The sequence below is a fragment of the Haematobia irritans genome, chromosome 2, assembly GCF_050003625.1.
Source record: "Haematobia irritans isolate KBUSLIRL chromosome 2, ASM5000362v1, whole genome shotgun sequence".
Taxonomy (NCBI): Eukaryota; Metazoa; Arthropoda; class Insecta; order Diptera; family Muscidae; genus Haematobia; species Haematobia irritans.
This window is the reverse complement of record NC_134398.1, coordinates 7,725,642-7,747,932: the sequence shown is the minus strand read 5'-3', so window position 1 is coordinate 7,747,932 and position 22,291 is coordinate 7,725,642. Positions and strand designations below refer to the sequence as shown.

At 32.7% G+C, this 22,291-nt stretch overlaps 1 protein-coding gene across 8 annotated transcripts in view; it reads right to left on the bottom strand.

Annotated features, from left to right (window-relative positions):
• Positions 1 to 4,454: 4,454 nt before the first annotated feature.
• Positions 4,455 to 22,291, bottom strand: part of raw (NDT-like domain-containing protein raw) — an 87,411-nt gene continuing 69,574 nt past the window's right edge. For 7 of the 8 annotated variants that reach the window (XM_075293244.1, XM_075293242.1, XM_075293248.1 and 4 more), the window contains 8 exons: positions 14,947 to 15,053; positions 14,770 to 14,881; positions 10,593 to 10,977; positions 10,316 to 10,530; positions 10,092 to 10,250; positions 6,282 to 6,727; positions 5,121 to 6,109; positions 4,455 to 5,055 (listed from right to left, as the gene is read on the bottom strand). In XM_075293244.1, the coding sequence (XP_075149359.1) occupies positions 4,900 to 5,055; positions 5,121 to 6,109; positions 6,282 to 6,727; positions 10,092 to 10,250; positions 10,316 to 10,530; positions 10,593 to 10,977; positions 14,770 to 14,881; positions 14,947 to 15,053 (2,569 nt within the window). In that variant the 3' untranslated portion in view covers positions 4,455 to 4,899. Of the gene's footprint in view, positions 5,056 to 5,120; positions 6,110 to 6,281; positions 6,728 to 10,091; positions 10,251 to 10,315; positions 10,531 to 10,592; positions 10,978 to 14,769; positions 14,882 to 14,946; positions 15,054 to 15,487; positions 16,215 to 22,291 lie in introns of those variants that run through there. The other variant, XM_075293245.1, reaches the window with a different exon arrangement.

Genomic DNA, 22,291 nt, shown 5'->3' with positions numbered 1-22,291 from the left:
ACATTTTAGGACGCGTCTTGGACTCACCCCAAAGGACACGTCCTGGGACAATTTAGCAGGAGCAACCCATAAACAGGTCCTCAGGAACCAGTCTCGGACAATCTCTTAGAAATCTCTTTCAATTTGGGCTCCTAATCGAACCCGAAATGAATTTTTTTTTGATATATCGCACAAAAGGTTATTCTGATAATTTTATTTCACTAAATGCGAAAATTGCAACTAACTGGAGCACAGGTACTAGTTCTGTGATAGGTCCGTCAGGTCCAATTTCCCGTAGGGTACTTTTAGTTGCTTTATTATAAATTGATTCTCGAGTTATTTTGATGTCTATTTTTTATTCAATTTTATGAAATAAAACATTAGTTGAACATATAAGTTCAGTCTATAAAGTTTTAGCTGGGGGGGCTATAGCAGCTCCCCCTAGGAAAATTGTCTAGCTACGCTAATGAATAGAACCATATTAATCGGTTCAGATTTAGATATATCTCACATATATATCTTTCTTGTATGGCTCAGAAAACAGAGCTTTACCCTAATTTGCTGTAAATTTTGCACATGGAGTAGAACAAACATTTTTCAATGCATGCCAAATTTGGTAAAAATAGGGTCAGATTTATATGAATCTTCCATATACGATATCGTATATCATATATCTTTCGCCCGATTTAAACTCATATGACCACAGAATCCAAAGTTTCACTCCGAAAATTTTGCACAGGGAGTACAATTAACGTTCTAACAATGTCTGCCAAATTTGGTCAAAATCTTTAGATTAGATTTAGAAAGTGCTTCCATTTCCTTGTAAAATCCAGCCAGTGCTAAGTCGAAAATTTGTATTAATGACTGAAATTTTCCTATACCTCTAATACATATCTATCAACCGATAAATCATAAATATACTTTTGCGAAATTTCATAAAAATGGTTTTAGAATTAAATATACCCAATATTTTTATACCCTCCACCATAGGATGGGGGGTATATTAACTTTGTCATTCCGTTTGTAACACTTCGAAATATTGATCGAAGACCCCATAAAGTATATATATTCTGGGTCGTGGTGAAATTCTGAGTCGATCTGAGCATGTCCGTCCGTCTGTTGAAATCACGCTAACTTCCGAACGAAACAAGCTATCGACTTGAAACTTGACACAAGTAGTTGTTATTGATGTAGGTCGGATGGTATTGCAAATGGACCATATCGGTCCACTTTTACGTATAGCCCCCATATAAACGGACCCCCAAATTTGGCTTGCGAGGCTTCTAAGAGAAGCAAATTTCATCCGATCCGGCTGAAATTTGGTATATTGTGTTAGTATATGGTCTCTAATACCCATGCAAAAATTGGTTCACATCGGTCCATAATTATATATAGCCCCCATATAAACCGATCCCCCGATTTGTCCTCCGGAGCCTCTTGGAAGACCAAAATTCATCTGATTCAGTTGAAATTTGGTACGTGATGTTAATATATGGCCTCAAACATCCATGCAAAAATTGGTCGATATCGGTCCATAATTATATATAGGTCCCATATAAACCGATCCCCAGATTTGACCTCCGGAGCACCTTGGAAGAGCAAAATTCTTCCCAATCGGTTGAAATTTGGTACGTGATGTTAGTATATGGTATCCAACAACCATGCAGGAATTTGTTCCTATCAGTCCATAATTATATATACCTCCCATATAAAACGATCGCCAGATTTGACCTCCGGTGCCTTTTAGAGAAGCAAAATTCATCCGATCTGGTCGAAATTTGGTACGTGGTGGTAGTATATGATATTTAACAACCATGCCAACAGTGGTCCATATCAGTTCATAATCATTTATAGCCCCCACATAAACCGATCCCGACATTTGGTTTTGGAGCCACTTGGAGGAGCAAATTTCATCCGAGTGAGTTGAAATTTGTGGACGACAGTCTTTCGTAGAAGTTTCTACGCAATCCATGATGGAGGGCACATAAGATTCGGCCTGGCCGAACTTACGGCCGTATATACTTGTTTTACTTATATTTTGCTCCGTCCCAGGGCATTAGCCGATTTTAATTTAAAGTCTAGCCAGCGTGGTGCAATGGTTAGCATGTCCGCCTTGCATACACAAGTCGTGTGTTCGATCCCTGCTTCGACCGAACACCAAAAAGTTTTTCAGCGGTGGATTATCCCACCTCAGTAATGCTGGTGATATTTTTGTGCGTTTCAAAGCTTCTCTAAGTGGTTTCACTGCAATGTGGAACGCCTTTCGGACTCAGCTATAAAAATAAGGTCCCTTGTTATTCAGCTTAATATGGAATCGAGCAGCACTCAGTGATAAGAGGAAAGTTCACCAATGTGGTATCACAATGGACTGAATAATCTAAGTGAGCCTGATACATCGGGCTGCCACCTAACCTAACCTAGTCAGTCTTTTAGACTTTTTTGAAAACTATGGAAAATTGGTTTCGACTTTCTTACGAAAATTCTAGTATTTGATCTCCAATTATAGTTCATGTATGTATACTTTTAGTCTATTAATTTAAAATTTTGGTTAAAAAAACCGAGCATATGTTAAGGGGCAAATTTTTGAAAATTGGGCGAAAAATATGTATATATGGGAGCTATAGCTAAATCTGAACCGATTGCCAACTTTGAGTCAAATCGGTTGATAAATAAGGGACTACTGGCCAAATTTGCGAAAATCGGGCGATACATATATATGGGAGCTATATCTAATTCTGACCCTATTTCGATGAAATTTGACACACTTAAGGGGTGGTCTATTGGATTACTTTGTGGCAAATTTGACGCCGATCGGATAGTAAATGAACGCAATCTGACCCCATTTATCGAAATCGGCGATACATATATATGGGAGCTATATCTAAATTTGATCCGTTTTTTTCAAAATTCAATAGCGTTCGTCCTCGAACCAAAAAAAAAACGCAACATAGCAAATATTATCAAAATCAGTTAATAATTGCGATCGGAATTCTGCGAACAACAAATACATGGACGGACGGACAGACGGATACCAAGCACTAGATCGACTCAGGAGGTGATGCTGAGTCAATCGGTATATATTTTATGGGGTCTAAAGTCAATATTCTGGTAGGCACATTTTTTGGCAGATCAAAGTTATTATACCCTGACATACGAAAACAGGATACACTTTGGGAATCTCAACATCTATACTGACGGCTCAAAAATGACTAAGGGTGTAGGCAGCGGAATATACTGCAAGGAGTTAGAACTTAAGGAGTCCTTTAAGTTGGACGAACAATGCAGCATTTTCCAGGCCGAGATATTTGCTATTACAAAAGCTGCTGAACTTATATCGATGAGGCCGTTATTTAGATGCGATATCAGCATTTTCATCGATAGTCAGGCAGCTATAAAGGCCCTGAGCAGTACGAACATAAGGTCAAAGGTGGTCAGCCGCTGTCGTAGAGCTTAGGGTTCTCACTGAACAGCATAATGTAACTCTGTGCTGGGTACCTGGACAATATGGTATAGCTGGGAATGAAGAGGCAGATATACTGGCTAAGAAAGGCGCAGGTGGTACGGAAAACGTCATTTCGGACGTTTTTCCTCCGCTCTCTTTGTTTATTTACAGGATCAACAGCAAATATGAAGATTTATGGAAGAGACGATGGGCTTCTTCTATTGGCTGTGAACAAACCAAACTGATATGGGACGAAAATAATATTAGGAACTCTGAAGTCTTGATGTCATTGCAGAGAGAGGATGTAAGGTCTATGATAGGTATCATAACGGGACACAACACCTTGGGAAAACACATAGTAAGGATAGGTCTAGCGTATGATGACATTTGTAGGTGGTGTCTGGACCCCGATGCTACGGAAGATTCTTTTCACTTCCTGTGCCAGTGTCCAGGACTATCTTTCAGAAGAAACAAGATACTGGGCTCTTATTTCTTTCAGACTATGACCGACTTGCGAGTATGCAGTATGAGGAATATCCTCGTCTTCATCAAGTCTTCGGGGTGGAGGAACTAGGCGCGTCCAAAGGATACATTATCATACGATAGACTCATTCCGGCCGGAAGTAGACGGACACGAGGAGGAAGATGGAAAGAACTTAGAGGTATCGCAATGGACCAACTATGGCCTAAGTGGACACAAACCCGCAAGTTCGGATTCGTGTCAGCCTCCATAACCTAACCTAACCCATACCCTATTGGGTTAGGATTTGTTGAGTAGCAACATTAGGCTTCTTTTAGAATTGGATACCCAAGCCGTGACGGACTAAAAGAAAACTGACTACTCCTTTATCCAGGACATGTCCAAAACATGTGCAATAACGGCATCAGCTTTAAACAGCTAATGCAAATGGTACATCCATTACTAAAAGAAAACAAGCCTATTTTTAAACGAATAAAATTGTATTTAGTATGAACGAGGCATTACTCTTCAATATTGAAGGTCATTGAGAATCGAAAAAATATTCATAGCATATTTTTAGGATTAAATTATTATTTTCTTTATTATTATTATTATAGTTATTTATTATTCTTATGTTAATGCATTGAATTTGAATGTTGTCGGTCTTAAACATTATTAGCATTTCCTAAATTTAACTAAAACTTTACTATACATTCTTGTCAATTTTATAAGGGAGGATAGAGAAATAGGCTGGAAGAAGGAAGCTTCAATTGAACTTTGCGTCAAGATTAAGAATACAAATAATATAGAAAGCCTTAATTTAAGAAATAATCTATGAATTTAGGGACTTTCGAAGAGAGGAGTGGAGCTTAAAAAGATTTTGTAATTTGTGATCTTAACTAATATATGTACAAAATAGAAAATAAAATCCATAATTTAAAAAATGTGAAGCTGGGTTTTTTCGCCACAAGTCATCTTGATTTGTCTAAATGACCCATCCAAGCCACCCACCCACTCATTATTCGTAACGTCTTGTATTGTAAGATTGGATTTTCTCCACAGTACATTCCAGAGCTGCCTTAATATCACTGAACACGGGAACACCTTGACGTTTGGCCAAATCAATTAAATAGGAACGGCCACGATTGTAATCCTTGATGGCGGTAGGAGTGAGCTAAAATTAAAATAGAAAAATGCTAAAGATTTTTTTCTTTCTCAGAGCTTTCAGCACACTCTTACCTTTTCATTGCCGATAACACAATCATCGGGTAACATTTGAACGGCCAATACCACATTGTACATAAGGCCAATACAATGAGCTGCCAATGTCATGGGCGCAAGAGAGCGTGTTTCATTGGTGATAACAAACAACAGAACTCGACTTGAGTCCAACAATAAAGGATTGAAGAGATTCGTACGTACTGGTGACAATGTCCAACTCAGAGATTCCTCAGCTATGGTTACTTCCTCCAGTGTTTCTTCGTTGGTCTTGGCCCCGCTATTGGTACGGCATTTCCGCCTGGTGCGCATAAAGTTGGCAGCCGTAGATGTTGGCTGTCTACTACGCACTCTCCAATTAGGCCCCGATGATTTGTTATTATCATCTTCTTCTGCCACTGGTTTCTCAGGTAAATCCAACATACTGGGATTTAGACTCTCATGCAAAGCGGGTAAATGAAAGGAAATGCCTTTTGATTTCAAATAGGGTATGGCCAAGTCTTGACGCCACTTGGTCCTTAGATAACAACTTCCTCCCAAATAGACCTCACGAAAATCTGGAGCTGTTGTATAACCCATTAGGGGGTCACAACAGTTAATGGAATTGATTGAACTACTGCTAGAGAATACCGAATCATTGGAGTCACTTTCTTCCTCATGAGATCCAACAGTTTGTGTGGCATTATCTACTTGCAATGGGATTTGACCTGCTATAACCGCAGCGGCTACAGCTGGCGATTGTGGTTGTATGGTTTGTGTAGTGGTAACCTCTGTTGTCTCAATTGTCTCCACATTGACCAATACATGAGGTTTGGATTTACCAACTTGAGCTTGAGAGCGAGATCGCAAAGGTTCTGAAGGCTGTGGTGAAGATGTGCCACTATCTCGACTGCGTGTTAGGAAATCATGAGAATTCGGTAGACGTTCTTCACTGCTGGGGACGCTGGTATTGCTGGAGGTGCGTGAAATATTTTTGCTAGTAAAATAGGTGATGGCAAATGAATCTTCACCTGGAAAAAATACCGAAAAACAGCAAATGATTAGATGCGGAATAGTATTAAAATAATTTCAAAATGCTAGGATATGAGCTTCCTTTTGGTCCTTCGATTTGATGTGGCAAGGCCTGAGCTCGAAGGACCAAAACATCTTTGCATCGTTTTTATATTAATATCAAATACTTACCCTGTAAATTTGAGAGATATACTGGCGGTGGCGGGACATTGGTGCCCTTGATGGGTGATATGCAACCACTCTCATGTATTTCCTGTTGTAAAACCGATAGATAGGCCGATATTACACAGAAGAGATTAAAATCAATTTGATCGCCTTGCGATGATGAATTGCCACCTGCGGCATTTGAATTTTGAGCACATGTAGAGGATGAGGATGAATTATCACTAAAGTTTGTACTATTGCTGCTGCTGTTGTTACTGCTGCTATTACGTTTCTCATGGCTGTCATTATTCAAAGCCTGTAGAGCTTCACGTTGAGCAGCAATGATTTTTTGTAAATTATCCAAATTAACTAAACTTGGGGCATAGCCCAAATACAAGAGAGCACGTTGACACTGTTCAACAGTGATAAGATCATACACGGGATTGACACGGTCAAAAGCACCACGTATTACACTGGAATGAAATAAACAAGGGAATATAGAATTTAATAATGCTGTATTGAGGTGATACACTATCAAGAACCCCAAGATTATGGCAATGACTCTGTTTGGCTTTGGTAAACATACCAAACTGACTGCCCAAAACCTAGGATGGTATAAAAACTTCCAAAAAGTATCAACTGATAGCTTTATGGGTAAGGATAGGAAGCCTGCACTAAGGATCTACGAATTACGTCGTACTCGCTTTTGTGTTATCTGTTCTAAACTCAGAGACCCCAGGTTCGTGGGAGTAGTTCGATATCCTGGTTGCAGAAAGTGTAAAGAACAAATGCCAGCTCCATAAGGCATTGGCTGAAAGCGTGTAGTGCAAAGATAAATAGAGGATTCAAAGGATCTACAAATCAATTTAGCGCCGCCTATAAACCCCAACATTCTTGGTGTGACATTAGTTATCGGGTTAGACTGTAGCAAAACAGAGAACAGGTTGCCTAAAATGTAACGGACAGATGCAAGATCCTGACGGCATTAGCTAATAACACGAATAAGGAGACTATGCTGAGGATATACAAGCAAATTTAGCGTCTTTTATAGAATATCTGGCCACGCTTGGAAAACGAATGTTAGCTGCACTAGATCCGTCTAAAGCACACAAACCTGCGACCATGAACCTAAACTCTGCATTTCTAATGGCGACGCATAGGGAGAAACTGCGTCCGTTAAATGGCATCATAACAGGACACAACACACTTGGGAAGCACATGGTAAGGATTGGCTTAATGACTGACGATATTTGTGGTAGGTGGTGCCTGGATCCGGAGGCTACGGAAGACTCTTACCACTTTCTGTGTCAGTATCCGGCATTATCATTTAGAAAAAACAAGATATTGGGTTCCTTTTTCTTTCTCGATATTATTGAGGGACTATACTCGCCTTTATCAATGCTTCTGGTTGGAAGACCTAACTTGAAAACCGTTTTCTTTTCGAAAACCCAAAACAGATGTGACTGATCCTAGAAGAGGAAGATAGATGACGAGGAGGAAATAAACAACTATGAGGAATCACAATGGACCAACATGGTCGAAATGGACACCATTTTCCTTTGTACGGATTTGGTGCCATCCTCCATAACCTAATCTATACATGTACTCTCCGAGTGATATGAGCTTACCATATAAGCTCAACATCAACGCATCAACGGTCCTTGCTGGAATCCATCCATACATGGATTTGATGATAACGGAAAGTTCTGAGATATTTAACGAACAAGCATCAATTCTGAACACTATTGCTCAACCAGGAGCAGAAGAAAAGAAGCATAAAAATGAAAGCTCACAAAAGATTACTGAAGAAATGTCAAAGGAGATGGGATGCAGATAACAAAGGTAGATGGACCCACCAACTTATTCCGAACATAAGGAGTTGGATAAAAAACTCATGGTGAGGTGAATTTTCATCTTTGCCCGGAGCATAGTTGTCATTGGAATTTCGGTAACTATCTCCATAGATAGAAGATACGTGAGACGGACATATGTGGCATCTGCAACATGGAGGAAGATGACTGAAGCATAAACTCTCGATACGTGTTTTCATGAAACACGCAAGATAAGGAAGTTATTGGACAGTAGAAATGCACATATGTCCGCCAAAAAGACCTTTAATACTCTAGCTTATGCGGCTTGCTTCGTATTGACACACTAGTTATGCACTTTACTCATTATCCTGCACAGTTGTCTGGATCATTGTGGAAGCTCATCTTTAGATTGTTACTGAATACTACTCAATTCTCTGGGACGTTCTTTATATAGGAGAAGGGAGTCACCGTGGTGCAATTGTTAGCTTGCCCGGCTTGCATACACAAGGTCATGGGTTCGATTCTAGATTCGACCGAACACCAAAAAGTTTTTCAGCGGTGGATTATCCCACCTCTGTAATGCTGGTGACATTTCTGAGAGTTTCAAAGCTTCTCTAAGTGGTTTCACTGCAATGTGGAACGCCGGTTGGACTCGGCTATAAAAAGGAGGTCCCTTCTCATTGAGCTTAACATAGAATTGGGCAGCACTCAGTGATCAGAGAGAAGTTCACCAATGTGGTATCACAATGGACTGAATAGTCTAAGTGAGCCTGATACATAGGGCTGCCACCTAACCTTCATAGGAGTAGAAAGTAATCTACAACTCTGTCTAACTACGTACATGAAACGGAGGACACTACAAACTAAACAGCACATTTGATCAATTTGGAATTTTGGCCGAAATTTCTATGATACATACCTTTCCTAATAACCCTGCCACAGCCAATGCGGCTTTGGAGGTACTGATGGGAGTTTGCCCACTCGATTTACACGTAAGGAAACCAGAGGGGATGACACTCATAAGACTTAAGAGCTTGGACACGCTGGAGAGTACTGCCTGCACGCATACTGAAATATGTTACTTGCCGGGTATTATAGAGAGACGGACCATATGGCCACTGATCATGTTTATCATCACAATCTGGCGCATATTACATGGTATATGGAGGACTGGCGAGACAGGTGGATACCCTTCGGAATTCTGAATATGTATACGGACGGATCAAAGATGGATGAAGGAATGGGCAGCGGCATTTATGGCAGTGAACTAGGAATACGAGAGTCGTACACGCTGGATAGTGATTGCAGTATTTTTCAGGGGGAGATTTCTGCGATCACAAAACCTTCTGAGTCGCTGTTGATAAGGCCGTTATTCAGAAGCGTTATTAGCTTCGTCATAGACAGTCAAACAGCTATAAAACCCTTATGTAGTGCTGACATAAGGTGTAATATAGTCAGGCGCTGTGGTAGAGAACTCAAGGTTCTTACTGAACAGAATAATATAATTCTGTGCTGGGTACCTGTGCACTGTAGAATGAGGAGGCGGATGTGCTGCCTAAGGAGGGTGATCGTGGAACGAATAATATCCTAGCGAACATTTTTCCTCCACTTCTTATCTTTACAGAATAGAAGTCAAATATGATGAACTATGACGAAGACGTTGGGTCTCTTCGGAAGGTTACGAGCAAACCAAGTTGATATGGGACGAAAGAAACTGCAAAATTTTGATGTCAATGAACAGAGAAGAATTCCTTCATCAGGGCCCCTGGTTGGTTGTTCTCAGATTTCTTTTATAGAAGACGGGCAAGTGGAAGTTCTGAGATTACTTTTATGGGGACCACATCGGGAGAAAGAAGCTGAAAAGATTACAACGAGGAATCACAATGTACCTATGGTGGTCTAAGTGGACATCAATTCACCACAAAAATTTATGTCATCCTCTACATCCTAACCTAACCTAATCCTGCTTCATCTTTCCATCTGAACCCCCCATTTGTTGATCGTATTTTGTTTATCTTATACTTACACTAAAATTGAAGCTATGTTTGATGGAGGATCTCTAAAACCTGCTAGAATTTCCTTGGTACGCTGCAGACCTGATGGTATATTATTGAGCACTGGTAAACCACGACGGGTAACCAATTCGCGTAAGATTAATTGATTGCGCGTTAGATCAATATACTCTCTGGAATAAAAACGAAGGAAAAAAGTCATTTTAAATGATCGCAAATAAATTCCAAGAAAACTTACTGTGGAGATATATGTTCATTGAGTATACTTTGGTTAGGCCTGTAAGGATGCAGGACCAGCACCAGCTGCTTGCAGTTTTGACCCGCTATATGTGCCGCCTCAATGGCACCAGCAGACGCGCGTGTTTCTGAATCCATAACAAAGAATAACACTCGCGCTTTCTCCTTAGCACGATGCTCAAGTTCTATGAGATCTGGCGTCCAATCGGAAACTTGCTGGAATTTCAAATGCTATTAATTAGGACCCTTCGATTCTGTTTAATGACTACTTGACTTACTGGATTATAAAATGAAATGCCGGATTCTTTAAGGGCAGGTATGGCTACATCAGCTCTCCAAGTAGTAGGATTACAGGATCCTCCCAAGAATACCTCTACGGGAGCGGAAGTTGTTTCTGCCGGTTTTTGTTCTTGTTTTTTGCAATCTTCCACACTACTTAAAGATTTTGTGCTACGCAATTCACTTCCTGGGAAAGTGCAATTTAAATTTGTTGTTGCTGTACTGTTGCTGGGATTGTTGCTATCTGGCTTTTTCGTTTTGTGCTCATTATCAGTAGCAGTAGCAGCAGCAGCAGCTCCTCCACCAAAGCTATCATCATGCAAAGAGCTAAGTATGTGGGATTTGTCACAAAACCCGGGCGATGTTGAACCAAATGAAGATGTTCTATATAAAAATAGAAATGAAAACACCATTATAATAAAGCAAGAAATAATTATATCAATTAATGAGTAAAATCATAAGGGAGCTATTTTGGGAAATCTGTAACAGATCTTGACTAATGTGGTAGCATTTAAATGATAATTGGAGAGAACTTAGTTCGTTAATAGCTCGATTAGGTGTAAATACATAAGCAAAAACTCCGATTGCCTTGTAATTTTGCAGATAGATTTCATCGAAAATGATTTATTTTCAGGCATATTCTAGCATTACTTTAAAGAATACATGTCATTGGAGGTAATGCCGTCTTTGCAAGCATACCGACGTCAGTGATACAAAATGCTCTAACCGAATGCATTGCAGAGAATAAAGACGTTTTGGTAGATTTTTCAAAATATTCCTCCTTCCACTAAGAGGTACTTCCCAAATTTTCTGAAGAAATCAATGTTTGACACAGTTTCCTATAGAAATAAAATTTTGACGAAATTTTCTATAGAAATAAAATTTTGACAAAATTTTCTTTAGCAACGAAATTGATCAAATTTTCTATAGAAATAACATTTTGGCACAATTTTCTATATAAATAAAATTTTGACAACATTTGCTAAAGAAATGAAATGTTGACACAATTTTCTATTAAAATAAAATTTTGACAAACTTTCCTATAGAAATCAAATTTTGACAAAAATAAATTTTTTACGACATTTTCTACAGAAATAAAAATTTGACAAAATTTTCTATAGAAATAAAATTTTGGCTAAATTTTCTATAGAAATAAAAATTTGACAAAATTTTCTTTAGACATAAAAATTTGACAAAATTTTCTTTAGAATAAAATTTTGACAAAATTTTCTGAGAAATAAAATTTTGACAAAACTATCTATACAAATAAAATGTTGACAACATTTTCTATAGAAATAAAATGTTGAAAATGTTTTCTATATAAATAAAATTTTAACAAAATTTTCTATAGAAATAACATTTTGACAAAATTTTCTTTATAAAAATAATTTTGATAAAATTTTCTTCATAAATAATAATTTTGACAAAATTTTCTATAGAAATAAAAATTTGACAAAATTTTTTATAGAAATACAATTTTGCCAAATTTTCTTTAGAAATAAAATTTTGACAAAATTTTCTATAGGTTTAAGCTACACTTGTAGTTTAGTCAATGCATGGCTTTACGCTGAGATCAAAAAAACAACAATAACGATTAAGAGAAGCCAACAATAACAAACAAAACGAAAGAAATAAAATCTTGATAAAAGTTTCGATAGAAATAAAATTTTGACACAATTTTTATTAGAAATAAAATTTTGACAAAATTTTCATTAGAAATAAAATTTTGACAACATTTTTTGTAGAAATAAACTTTTAAAAAATTTTCTTTAGAAATAAAATTTTGACAAAATTTTCTTTAGAAATAAAATTTTTCATAAAATTTACTATAGAAATAAAATTTTGAGAAAATTTACTATAGAAATAAAATTTTGACAAAATTTTCTATAGAAATTAAACTTTGACAAAATTTTCTATAGAAATAAAATTTTGATAAAACTTTCCATAGAAATAAAATTTTGACAAAATTTTCTTTAGAAATAAAATTTTGACAAAATGTTCTATAGAAATAAAATTTTGACGAAATTTTCTATAGAAATAAAATGTTGACAAAATTTTCTATAGAAATAAAAATTTGATAAAATTTTCGATAGAAATAAAATTTTTACAAAATTTTTTTATAGAAATAAAATTTTGACAAAATATTCTATAGAAAAAAAATTTTGACAAAATTTTCTGTAGAAATAAAATTTTGAAAAAATTTTCTATAGAAATAAAATTTTTAAAAAATTTTCTGTAGAAGTAAAATTTTTACAAAATTTCCTACAGAAATAAAATTTTGACGAAATTTTCTATAGAAATAAAAATTTGACAAAATTTTCTATATAAATTAAATTTTCATTTCTTTTTGTTTTGTTATTGTTGGTTTTGTTCTTTAAACATTGTTGTTGTTTTTATTGCAGCTTAAAACCATACATTGACTAAACTTCAAGTGTAGCTTAACCAACAGAGGATAAGAATGTTTGTCAAATTTATTTGGGCAAAGCCCTATAGACTGCAAGATGGTTGGATGGACGCACGTTTCGGAATTACCACATTCCTCATCAAATCGATGATTTGGCAGTGGCATAGGAAAAGAGATATGTTTGTTTTGAATTTATTTCGGCATAAGCCGGCTATCATACAAAACCTTTTTTCGGGAGGTTCAAGTGTGGTTCATTGTTGGGTTTAATGAACTGCCTGAATTTATTCTGATAATTGGTTCATAGTTTTGCTGCAAGTAGAGGATGCTGATGAGGAATGTGGTAATTCCGAAACGTGCGTCTATCCAACCATCTTGCAGTCTATAGGGCTTTGCCCAAATAAATTTGACAAACATTGTTTTCCTCTGTTGGTTAAGCTACACTTGTAGTTTAGTCAATGTATGGTTTTAAGCTGAAATCAAATTTTGACAAAATTTTCTATAGAAATTCAATTTTAACTAAATGTTCTATAGAAATAAAAATTTGACAAAATGTTCTATAGAAAAAAAATTTTGACAAAATTTTCTATAAAAATTAAATTTTGCCAAAATTTTCTATAGAAATAAAATTTTGACAAAATTTTCTATGAAAATAAAACTTTGACAAAAATGGCATTAAAATAAAATGTTGACAAAATTTTCTATAGAAATAAAATTTTGACAAAATTTTCGATAGAAATAAAATTTTGACAAAATTTTCGTTAGAAAAACAATTTTGATAAAATATTCAATAGAAATTACATTTTGATAAAATTTTCTTCAGAAATAATAATTTTGACAAAATTTTCTATAGAAATAAAAATTTTACAAAATTTTTTATAGAAATAAAATTTTGAAAAATTTCCTATAGAAATAAAATTTTGAAAAAATGTTCTATTCTTCTATAGAAATAAAATTACGACAAAATTTTCTATAGAAATAAAGTTTTGACAAAATTTTCTATAGAAATAAAATTTTCACAGCATTTTCTATAGAAATAAAATGTTGACAAAAAAATAGAAATAAAATTTTGACAACATTTGCTATAGAAATAAAATGTTGTTTCTTTAGAAATAAAATTTTGACAAAATGTTCTATAGAAATAAAATTGAGAAAATTTTCTATAGAAATAAAATGTTGACAAAATTTTCTATAGAAATAAAATTTTGACAAAATTTTTTATAGAAATAAAATGTTGAAAAAATTTTCTATAGCAATTAAATTGTGACGAAATTTTCTATAGAAATAAAATGTTGAGAAAATGTTCTATAGATATAAAATCCAATATATGGACAGCATAGCACGGTTGCCACTCGAGCCATAAAAATTGTACAAATTATTGGAGAAAATTTTACAACAAAAAATGGTAATTTTGTCAAAATTTTATTCCTATAGAAAATTTTGTCAAAATATAGTCTATAGTCTATGATTTATATGAGTAGCATGCATATTAGTACTCATACTCACTAAGCCATGAGTATTTGGTGCATATCTCTGGTATGAACCTCTAGAAAATTTTCGTTCTGACGATTTTATTCGCAAAGTTCTTACGAAAATTCCTGTTAACTGCCGATATGGTAGATTTGCCATATGTAAACAATCGATAATATCATCTTTGCGAAATTACTGGCCTATTGGCATTTATGAGTAATTTTTAAAAGATACCGACCGATAAGCCATAGACTCTTTTACCGATCTTTTTCGATCATATGGGCATGAATTATTATAATGCTTACCGAAATCTTTTCAAATCAGCTGCCAAAACACAAAATTCTCCAAATGTTAGACCATTCGATTGACGACTTCCCTTACGGGCCAATAGTTTAGCAGTCTGTAACATATCGCTAACTGGAAGAAGGAGAAGAAATTAGAAAAAAAATCGCCACATTATGAGAAGAAAATTAATGACTTACTTTGTTTGTCATTTGGATGAAAACTCAATTCTTGAAATAGTTCTTGAGTACGTTCGGCAGGTACAACATTGCATCTTGCTTTGGCACGCCAGGCAGCTAAGACCTCACTGTAAATGTGAAAGGAAAAAATAATAAATAAACGTTTCCACGGCATTAGAGGAAAATTGTATTTAAATAAAAAATATAAATGTAATAAAAATATTAACTAACTTTTAAAAGTATCTTCAGATTTTGGGTATCTGAGGTTTCATTTTTTTAAATTGCAATGACAAGTCTAGGATTAATTATTCTTATTTTAAGGAAATTTGATTTTAATTTTTAGTCTATTGTGGTCTTCATTTCAGGAAATAAATAAATTTCAATGCTCAGTTGTTAAAGAACGAATGTAATAAACCCAAGAACTTAAATCCAATTCTATTTTGCTTTCATTTTTAAATTTAAACTCATATTAGCAAAATATTCTTATTTTAAGAATTCATTGGCTTTATTGCAAGGATACAATGTCTTAAATTTAAAAATTAGATATTTTTATTTTCACAACCTTAAAAACTCTTCCGGATCTCTTAATACATCGTTTTCAGACGTTCTATCCTGCATGATGTTTGAATGCGTTTTGAGGCTATAGGTAAATGCTTTAGCATCCGAGACGGTATAGCAAATGCTTAATAGAAATACAAAGAGGCAAAAACATTTCAGCCATTGCATCATTGCGGCCGGCCAACACATTTACAACGACTTTAAGACGCTTAAGAGTTACGCCAACATGCAGCAGCAATAACTAGAGTTGGAATAACAAAATTTGGGCCTTTCTTGTTTTTATTTTGTTTTTCTTGGTGGTGTTGTTGTTGTTGTCGGTCGGTTCCACCAAACAAACGCCCAATACTCTTTTGGTGATGCAGGCCAATAATAAATAAATTTCGTAGCCAAGAAATGTAACATGAAATCATCAACGATTTTGCAACAGCTAGAGCCCCGCCACAGCAAGCAGCACTTCAACCTCATATAGATACACGGCGACCCGGGTGGGGTTAGGTGGCGACACTGTAGTGTTATCCAATAATGGCGGAGATTGAAAAATTTCACATCCGTTTATGGTCTAGAATCAACCCAGAGAAGAAATGAGAGCAATTTCATTGATGTTGGGAAATTTCCAAAAACAAACAAACAAAAAACCGAAATTTTGTTTGGTGAATGAAAAATCACACCATTTAAAATGGGACGAATCACAGCGGCACCAGTTTTTCACAATTCAACAACGTCTTTGGTATTCACACCTCACCAATCAAATGATTGCGAATCACAATCAAAACATTCGCCACAATGATGTAGCTATGAAAACATTCTCAACGTTAGAGGAATGACCTTTGGGGAATACGGCGAATGCCAGATTTGTGAAAAAATTTTCAATAATGATTGTCGGTAGTTTTTTTTGGTTTTGGTTTTTAGAAAGGAAACTGATAATGGGAGGGCATATACAAAGGTGGCCCATAATTTGAGATTGCTATCACATACAGCGAGTGACGAAGCTATGGTTCATGAGATTCATTCATTTATTAGACACTCTCTATGGTCTGAGATGACGGAAGCAATGTGAATAGAAAATCATAGGAAAAGCATGTGTCCAAGACGTCGTCGCTGTTCTAAATATTGGGATTGGGGAAAAAGAAGACCTTTTGAACGATATTAGGGGCTACCGGAGGGCTAGTATATACCCCTCGTATAAAGAGGATTGCGCAAATATTTAACAGATATCCAAAAATAATTCAACGCCTCAACAGCAACATTTTTAGCTCACGATAAGAGTATTTTCCAAAAACTGTATCCATATTTTTCGAATGTGCTCCTGGACAAAATTTGACAAAATTTTCTATAGAAATAAAATTTTTGATAAAATTTTTCTATGGAAATAAAATTTTGACAAAATTTTTTATAGAAAAAAATTTTGAAAAAAATTTCTATAGAATTAAAAATTTTAAAAATTTTCTATAGAAATAAAAATTTGGCAAAATTTTCTATAGAAATAAAATTTTGATACAATTTTCTATAGAAATAAAATTTTGACACAATTTCCTATAGAAATAGTTTTGACAAAATTTTCTATAGAAATAAAATTTTGAAAAAAAAAATCTATAGAAATAAAATTTTGACAAAATTTTCTATAGAAATAAAATTTTGACACAATTTTCTATAGAAATAAAATTTTGACACAATTTTCTATAGAAATAAAATTTTGACACAATTTTCTATAGAAATAAAATTTGACCAAAATTTGACCAAATTTCCTATAGAAATAAAATTTTGACAAAACTTTCTACAGAAATAAAGTTTTGACAAAATTGTCTACAGAAACAAAATTTTGAAAAAATTTCACAGAAATAAAATTGTTGACAACATTTTCTATAGAAACAAAATTTTCTATAGAAATAAAATTTTGAAATATAGAAATAAAATTTGACAAACATTTCTATAGAAATAAATATTTGACAAAATTTTCTATAGAAATAAAATGTTGATAAAATTTTCTACAGAAATAATTTTTTGACAAAATTGTCTACAGAAACAAAATTTTGACAAAATTTCCTATAGAAATAAAATTTTGGTAAAATTTTCTATAGAAATAAATTTTTGACAAAATTTTCTATAAAAATAAATTTTTGACAAAATTTTCAACAGAAATAAAATTTTGACAAAATTTTCAATAAAAAATAAAATTTTGACTAAATTGTCTATTGAAATAAAATTTTGACAACATTTTCTATGGAAATAAAATTTTGACAAAATGTTCTATAGAAATAAAATTTTGACACAATTTTCTATAGAAATAAAATTTTGACAAAATTTTCTATAGAAATAAAATTTGACAACATTTTCTATAGAAATAAAATTTTGACAAAATTGTCTATAGAAATAAAATTTTGATAATTTTCTATGGAAATAAAATTTTGACAAAATTTTCTATAGAAATAAAATTTTGATACAATTTTCTATAGAAATAAAATTTTGACACAATTTCCTATAGAAATAGTTTTGATAAAATTTTCTATAGAAATAAAATTTTCATAAAATTTTCTATAGAAATAAAATTTGGACAAAATTTTCTATAGAAATAAAATTTTAACAAAATTTTCTATAGAAATAAAATTTTGAAAAAAAAATCTATAGAAATAAAATTTTGACAAAATTTTCTATAGAAATAAAATTTTGACACAATTTTCTATAGAAATAAAATTTTGACACAATTTTCTATAGAAATAAAATTTTGACACAATTTTCTATAGAAATAAAATTTGACCAAAATTTGACCAAATTTCCTATAGAAATAAAATTTTGACAAAATTTTCTACAGAAATAAAGTTTTGACAAAATTGTCTACAGAAACAAAATTTTGAAAAAATTTCACAGAAATAAAATTGTTGACAACATTTTCTATAGAAACAAAATTTTCTATAGAAATAAAAATTTGAAATATAGAAATAAAATTTGACAAACATTTCTATAGAAATAAATATTTGACAAAATTTTCTATAGAAATAAAATGTTGATAAAATTTTCTACAGAAATAATTTTTTGACAAAATTGTCTACAGAAACAAAATTTTGACAAAATTTCCTATAGAAATAAAATTTTGGTAAAATTTTCTATAGAAATAAATTTTTGACAAAATTTTCTATAAAAATAAATTTTTGACAAAATTTTCAACAGAAATAAAATTTTGACAAAATTTTCTATAAAAAATAAAATTTTGACTAAATTTTCTATAGAAATAAAATTTTGACAACATTTTCTATGGAAATAAAATTTTGACAAAATGTTCTATAGAAATAAAATTTGACAACATTTTCTATAGAAATAAAATTTTGACAAAATTGTCTATAGAAATAAAATTTTGAAAAAAATTCTATAGAAATAAAAATTTTGATAAAATTTTTTATAGAAATAAAATTTTGATAAAATTTTTTATAGAAATAAAATTTTGATAAAATTTTTTATAGAAATAAAATTTTGACAAAATTTTCTATAGAAATAAAATTTTGAAAAAAAAATCTATAGACATAAAATTTTGACAAAATGGTCTATAGAAATAACATTTTGACAAAATTTTCTATGGAAATATATGTTTGACAAAATTTTCTATAGAAATAAAACTTTGACACAATTTTCTATAGAAATAAAATTTTGACAAAATTTTTTATAGAAATAAAACTTTGACAAAATTTTCTATAGAAAAAAAGTTGACAAAATTTTCTATAGAAATAAAATTTTGACACAATTTTCAATAAAAATGAAATTTTGAAAAGGTAAAAGTCAATTAATCATCTAATCGATGATGACAGTGATCAGGGAAAAGGGACGGCATTGAAGACCGCGCTCACATCAGCGGTTCTGAAGGTAATATCTTTATATCAGTGTAGCGATGTGCTGGGTGGAAGACCACCACCTTCCAGCGGTGACGGCAGCCTAGAGAGACCAGGTGGCAGCCTAAAGAAACCAGCTAAGATCCGAATTCCAAAGGCTGCAACAAGAGTAATAACATTTTGACAAAATTTTCTTTAGAAATAGAATTTTGACAACATTTTCTATGGAATTAAAATTTTGTCAACATTTTCTATGAAATTAAAATTTTAATAAAATTTTCTATATAAATAAAATTTTGACAAAATTTTCTATAGATATAAACATTTGACAAAATTTTCTATGAATATAAAGTTTTGACATTTTCTATAGAAATAAAATTTGACAAAATTTTCTATAGAAGTAAAATGTTGATAAAATTTCCTATAGAAATAAAATTTTGAAAAAAATTTCTATAACAATAAAATTTTGAAAAAATTTCCTATACAAATAAAATTTTGTCTAAATTTTCTATAGAAAAAAAGTTGACAAAATTTTCTATAGAAATAAAATTTTGACAAAATTTTCTATAGAAATAAAACTTTGACAAAATTTTCTATAGAAATAAAATTTAGACAAAATTTTCTATAGAAAAAAAGTTGACAAAATTTTCTATACAAATAAAATTTTGACAAAATTTTCTATGGAATTAAAATTTTAATAAAATTTTCTATATAAATAAAATTTTGACAAAATTTTCTATAAAAATAAATTATTGACACAATTTTCTATAGAAATGAAATTTTGACACAATTTTCTATAGAAATGAAATTTTGAAAAGGTAAAAGTCAATTAATCATCTAATCGATGATGACAGTGATCAGGGAATAAGGACAACAAGAATAATAACATTTTGACAAAATTTTCTTTAGAAATAAAATTTTGACAAAATTTTCTATGGAATTAAAATTTTAATAACATTTTCTATATAAATAAAATTTTGACAAAATTTTCTATAAAAATAAAATTTTGACAAAATTCTCTATAGCAATAAAATTTTGACAAAATTTTCTATGGATATAAAGTTTTGACAAAATTTCCTACAGAAATAAAATTTTGACAAAATTTTCTTTAGAAATAAAATTTTGACAAAATTTTCTTTAGAAATAAAATTTTGACAAAATTTCCTATACAAATAAAATTTTGACAAAATTTTCTATAGCTATAAAATTTTTATGGAAATAAAATTTTGACAACATTTTCTATGGAATTAAAATTTTAATAAAATTTTCTATATAAATAAAATTTTGACAAAATTTTCTATAAAAATAAAATTTTGACAAAATTTTCATTTCATTTCACATTACGAGACATCTCTTCGTGTGTTCTACGAAACCAACAGACCTGACACCTACTTCAACCTAAACTCTTTTAGGACAAGTAGCTTGCTTCTTCACACTGGGCAAATATTTGACAGAAATTAAAAAATAATTCCTCGTCACAGTCAAACCAGTAAATATTTTTGGCTCATATTGGGTATATAACGTTACGATAGGTGTATTTTCCAAAAACGGTATCCAGACATTTATTTGCCTGGTGTGACCACGGCCTAAGCCTTGCAATTTGTTTTGTTTTTCTTTATCTTCCCTCATTTGCTCATACATAAAAATTCCAGGGGCTGCAACGAGAATTATTGGTAGAAATTTTCAAGCTGAAAATACTATGTTTCGGAAGCTAACGTGATTTCACCAAATGGACGGGCATAGCTATGTCAAGTCAGAAGTATTCAGAAAGGATGAAAAAAAATTCCCATTTTTTTTGGAAACCCGGTTGGAAAGGATCAAAGTGTGATACTCTGGCAGTTGTTTAGGATATACAGAGAGTTCAATGGCTGAAATAAGTTTAAGTGGTCCTAAAGCCCTGATTATACTGTTCGACTCATAACCACCAGCTGAATTGCTGTAGAGCCTGGATGTCCTTCCGTCTGTCTAGGTGTTTGTTGGTCACATTATAGACGGTGCAGTTTATGACACCGATTTTTCTAGCTAGAAATACAAACATGACCTAGTATATGGAACATGATCAATTCTTCATTTGTCTAAATACGTCTTTTTCAATAATAACCAGAAAAAAGTCAATGCCTTTGTTTCTCTCTATATCACATGACATACATACATCAACCTGATGATGACATATGAAAAATATCTCTTTTGAATTCTTACACCTCTGTCTATTAAATATGAAATTTGTATCAAATAACTGATAGTTGATGAGTATGACGTTAATGGAGTGAAACATGTTTCGCTAAATGTGGAGGAGGTATTTTGGTTAGTCGATTGATAATTGCCACCAGGTGTAGGTGGACTAGATCTGTGCATTCAACTTGAGATTCTCTAGGTGAACTATAATAGCCATAGTGAAGTATCATAAGAGGTGTTGTTGTGTGTTAGTGTAAATCGATTGAAGAGTTCCCAACTTCCCCTCCCCATTGTATCTCTCACACATGCTGAAGCCAAAACCCTCTACATACAGCGGCATTATCTCTATCATCCATTTATTATGCAAATTTTTCACCAGCTTATGCGGCTTGCTATAATATGCCATCACCGCCACCACAAATAAGATAAAGCATAAATTTATTAAATAATAAAAATAGAAAATTAACAAACATTCGAATGACATAATCATCATAACCATATTTAGCTAATCCAGAAAAAAAAAAAACACCACCACCATCAATGACTGACTGACTGACTGAGTGAATAAATGATCAATTTAATAAATGAATGATTGTGGTGAGATGGTCTTTGAGTGGTCATTAATATTGCTAAATGCGGATTTAGAAAGTACTAAATTATCATGACATATATTTGCAAACTTTATAAAATGGTATAGATTTACATTGTGAATCGAACTTCTACTAGGCCTTATCATCTAAATGAAAGGGCATCTCATAAAACCCGGGTTTTATTTGAAATATATTTTTAACATATAAATATGGAAGGTCCTATTT